Raw genomic sequence first — 5000 nt, forward strand, 5'->3', positions numbered from 1 at the left:
TGTGAGTGTGAGTGTGAGTGTGAGTGTGCGTGTGCGTGTGCGTGTGCGTGTGCGTGTGCGTGTGCGTGTGTGTGTTCACAGGACGTGTGTACACGTGAGTGTATACTCCCACATCCCAGACCTCCTATCCCGAAGAAAGGCAGCAATCCCAGAGGGCCGCCCAATACTGCGGCTAATACGCGGGTTCTTGCCATTTCGCAATTTCCTTCGCCTCCTCCTCCGAGCAGAAATCTTCTTTCATCTTCAGTACAACCTACTCGCTCTTCGAAGGGAATCCCTGGTAAGCCAGTCGTAATTGGATTTTCTTTGCTAAGCATTATAAAGGGTCTCCACTCACCTTATTCCCGTTCATAATCTCTTCATATCTTGTTTAATTCGTGCTTTTACGTCTCTGTTACGGAATCGCTCTTCGGTCCTTGGCGCTCTCGGCCGCCCGCTCTTTCCTCTTGCGTGATCGATACGCACATAAATCTATTACCAGGCTTTAAAGTCAGAATTAGTCCTCGAGGCCGTGGACCATATCCTTGTCACAGGACTAATCTTTTAGCTGGAGTTTCCGACCTTCACGCTCGACTCCCCCCCAATGCACGGAGCCGAGGACCCGGCCGGGGTTGCCAGCCCTCGGCTCGGGGGAGGGGGACACGCCCCTCCGCCCACTCCGTTTCATCTCTTCGCTGTGTGCACGAGTCAAGACGTAGCTGATTTAAGAGATTAATCCCCGTCTCCCCCTTAAAAAAGGAGAGGAAAAATTGAGTCAGAAACTGGGAAATAAATAGCACGGTTCTGTTAGCCTGGACAAACAGGGCCTGAGACGAGTGAGCGTTTACGACCCTCCCACCGTGGCGCAGCGGTGATGGAAAGTCTCGTGCGGCTCCACTCCTCTGCATGGCGGCAAAAATCGGGGCAAATCAGATGAAGACTCTCAAATAAAATTAGACGGCGAGTGAGCATGAAAGGAGCCAGACATCCCCTCTTCCCACAAGGACAAAATTTCGCCAAAATTACCGGGAGATTTCCCTCAGCACGCCAATTGTTTGAGTGACACGTACAAACGGCGCCAGATTATACGAGGCCGTCTTTGGCAATGACAAGATTTATCAGCCCCATGACCACCATCGGGAGCGGTTGCCGCGAGACCAATATTGAATGCTCGTCGTTGCGGCCACCCACGGCCCAGGCTCCTCTTCCCTTCCGATTATTCACCTTTAACTTCAGCCTGTTTGTTTTTCATTAACCGAAATACAGAGACTTACTTCTGTTGACACCGGCAGCTAATGGCGGTTTATCCCTCCCTGTCAGTATCTCCTTATCGCACTCCGTCCAGATGGTTTAGCAGACCATTGCGAGTAAATCTGACAAATATGATTTTTTTTTTTTCATTTCTGAATCCTCAGGCGGAAAGTAAACAACTTCACAATTCCCTCCTAAAAAGTCTGATGAGAATTACATAACATAACGACTGCTGGGAATACATGTCAAGGCCTGTCACTTACGTGCCGTCGGGGAATTCAGTCAATTTAAAGTAAACTTGTTACTTATGATTCCTTATGTCACTTGTGACTTTTAACAGTATATTGCGACTTCTATTACAATGTGAAGGAAATCAAGTAGGGCATGTATATTCAAATAATATTGTGTGCTAAAGAATCGTAATCAAAGAATCATAAATAAAATACGTTATTCTTGTCGAAGCGCAACCCTGAAACAAACAAGAATGCGATAGACTACTTACTTGCAATAATAGACACGTCCGTCCCGAGTAATGTGGGGTGTCCAGCCAGGGCGGAGGCGGGACTGCAGGCGCTCCAGCAGCGTCTGTAGCAGGTGGCTCGGTTCCTGCTCCTGCTGCTGGAGATTGAGACCACTAATGCCTCCATGCTGCTGCTGGCTGGCCACGCCCCCGCCCTGCTGGCTGCCATACCACGGGTTCAGGAACATTGGCAACCACCATCACTTGCCAACCTGGAAAAGACGAGGGAAATTAATCTACAGCACTGAGATTTATCCTCAGGTATTACTGAATCTGATAGAAGCTGAGTGAGATTGTCAAGATCTGTCTTGAAGTATTCTATTGAGGTAGAAAAAAGTAACGACAGTAAATTTTACAAAGAGATCCTGTTTGACGATAAACACGCCAAGGAACACTCAGACGATTATGCCACGAGCTGCCCAGGTACAGACGACCGAGGATGCATCAGCGTGTGGATCAAGGGCAAGCCATGAAGGGGACAGGAAGGTGCCACGGGAGGGACGCGTGCATTCTCGGCTGCACTGTTCAGCTGCGTCACATATACAAAGGAAGCAAGGTGTGCCAAAACTTGGATCCATACTTCGTCCGAGTAAATACCGAGTCCGAAGTAGGACTCAGGAAGCGAATATTGTTTCCCGGGCAGATATGACGCACATAAATGAAATGCAAAACACTGCGTCCTCATGCTGGCCGGGAGGAAATTGAATCATGGCGGGAGGACTGTGAGTCAGGCACCAGCATCCCAGCTGACAGAGGAGAGGCGCGAACTTTAACGATGCTTGTGGGGCGAGGGCGCCAAACACGCGCCGGAACTCGTTAAACAACACTCGTAACTTCGCCAGACATGAACTCACTCGAAGCGCCGCGTCCTCCGACCCGGACTTCTCGACCTCGTGGCCATATCTTGGAGAACATGCGCGCCGTCTCTTACGTTATATCTCGGTGCTGCCTGCTCTTCTTGAACTACTACGAAGGTCGGAACTCTGGAGGGAACGGCGGAGCAATTGGTCCTAACGAGTGCTAGTTGTGAGTGTTCCAAAATTCTAGTCTTTCTTTACTCCCCCCCCCCCCCCCCCCAACTACCTCGCTCTTCAGAGCTCCCTTTCATTCCCCCTCCATCTCCGGATCCTTCTAAGATCCCCCTTCCGTCTTCGTTCGTTTTCCTTCCTTTCTCTTTCTCCCGCTCCCCCCCCCCCCCTCTTTATCTTCCTCTTCCTCCATTCTCCTTTCACCTTCGTTCTCTCCTTTCTCCACTTCCACCTTCTCCCCGCTTCATTCTCCTCCCATCTCTCTCTTTTTCCACTGCGTCCTTACCTCTCCCCTTCATTCCTCCCCCCTCCCCATCCTACCCTTTCCCTCCCCTCCCCCTCCCCTGCTCCCCGCGTGATGAATGTGAGTCATCTGGTCCTGAGTGCGTATATGAGCGGCCGTAATTACGATCAAGGCTACTTATGAATTTAATCAGATCGTTATAAGCACGCATGATTAATTATTCGCCCATATTTTTTCTTTTTAAGAGGTGATCATTAGGGCAACGGAGATTTCGAAAGAGAATCATAATTTTCTGAATGTTCAAAGTCAAGATAAAATGTGAGTCGTTAGAAGAGACACTTCCAAGGGCATGGAATTCTAATTCTGATCAATCTGTCATTGCCTATGTGGTGCCGGGATGCCAGGAAAGAACCTTGGCAAAAAACGTTCATGAAAATGACTGCATAATTAATCTTATACCATCATATAAATATTGGAAAAAATAGCAAAATGATGCTGCAATATTCGCGTAATGATTTATGAATTCATTAATAACGATATCATGCACCATTCATGAAAAATGGTCATCCAGCACTAACGATACGGCTATTCGTTGATGCAAAAATGTACCATTTAACTAAAATATAATATGAAAACATTTCATATGATCATCTGTAATTGTCAAAATGCAAAAGAAATAATCATGGTATCAATAAAATCAATAATGTCGCTGTCATTATCGTTATCATTATCATCATCATGTTCATTACTAATCTCAACAATAACAATGACAACGAAGACACGCCATGTAAATTGGGTGTCTCCAGAAAGGACAGACATTCTGCCCCCCGCCGGCCCCCTCGCCGCAGGGCCTCTGAACGTCGCCACGACTGCCCTCATGAAGTCGAGCCGAGGCGAGCTGACACGGCCGCCCGTAGTTCCCTCCCAGGCGCCTTACATGCTTGAACTACTCTCGCGTGCCTGTTCGACACTACGCAGCTTCATGGCTATGTCGGTAATGCATTCTGAACTCTAATGAACTGAATTGTAATCAAGTGTCTACGTGTAACACAAAATCGGTTTCGACGAACATATTATTTCTGAGGGAAGTTTGGTGATCATTAACATCGCTAAGCAGTTGGCAGTCATCGTGAAATTAGGCAAAGGTATAGTTTAATTAGTACAAACGTTTGTTTGTTTGTCTGTTTCTCGTCTGTGTGCGTACGTGCGTGCGTATGTGAGTGGCGTGCTTAGCAATTTTACTTCTTGTACCGCTGCATGAAAACGGCACAACGGAACCTTGTAGGGCAATCATCGAACAGACAGAGCTTGCGTAACGCATGTTGCAACAAGTCAGTAATTTGCATCTGCCTTGCAGCTGATGTTGACATGAGTGATGGCTGGGTTGTGGGCCGCACTGCAGGTGATGCTGTAAACGGTAAACAAAGAAGGCACACCAGAGCAGACCGCGCGCATTAAAAAGAATAAAGGAAATCCAGGTGATATTGATGGTGAAGATGAAGGCGAGGGAGAAGATGACAGAAAATCTCAGCCATTAAGCATCTTGGTGGATAAGCCGTGGATCAGGGGGAATGAAGTGCCCCCCCCCCCCCCAGCTTTGAATCGAGCGAGATGAGGCCGGTTATCAGAGCGGGTCCCCGGGGGCACGGCTCAAGGAAAGCCATCAGGAGAGGGCCGAGAATATCAAGAGGGAGAAAGGTGAGGCCAAAAGGAAGAAAAGCGAAGCCAGGAAAGGGGAGGTGAGCGAACGGGGGGAGGGGAGGTGAGCGAACGGGGGGAGGGGAGGGGGCGGGGGAAGGGAAGATAAAAGAAAGAGGAAAGCAGTATGAGGGAGGGGGGGGGGGAGGGCGGTCGAATATATTCTGGACATTTTTCGGGAAGGGCGCCGAGCGATGCTGTTATTTGGCCATTTCTTACAGAGGCTCCCATTACACCTTCCTCGCACTGCCCGGTGATTGCTTTGGCATGCAGTTGATGT

At 48.8% G+C, this 5000-nt stretch overlaps 1 protein-coding gene across 6 annotated transcripts in view; it reads right to left on the reverse strand.

The window, feature by feature from the left end:
* Nucleotides 1-5000, reverse strand: part of LOC125029539 — a 651165-nt gene that overhangs the window by 413074 nt on the left and 233091 nt on the right. For all 6 annotated transcript variants that reach the window (XM_047619491.1, XM_047619490.1, XM_047619489.1 and 3 more), the window contains one exon: nt 1733-1962. In XM_047619491.1, the coding sequence (XP_047475447.1) occupies nt 1733-1938 (206 nt within the window). In that variant the 5' untranslated portion in view covers nt 1939-1962. The remainder of the gene's footprint in view (nt 1-1732; nt 1963-5000) is intronic.

Source organism: Penaeus chinensis, chromosome 10 (genome assembly GCF_019202785.1).
Source record: "Penaeus chinensis breed Huanghai No. 1 chromosome 10, ASM1920278v2, whole genome shotgun sequence".
NCBI lineage: Eukaryota > Metazoa > Arthropoda > Malacostraca > Decapoda > Penaeidae > Penaeus > Penaeus chinensis.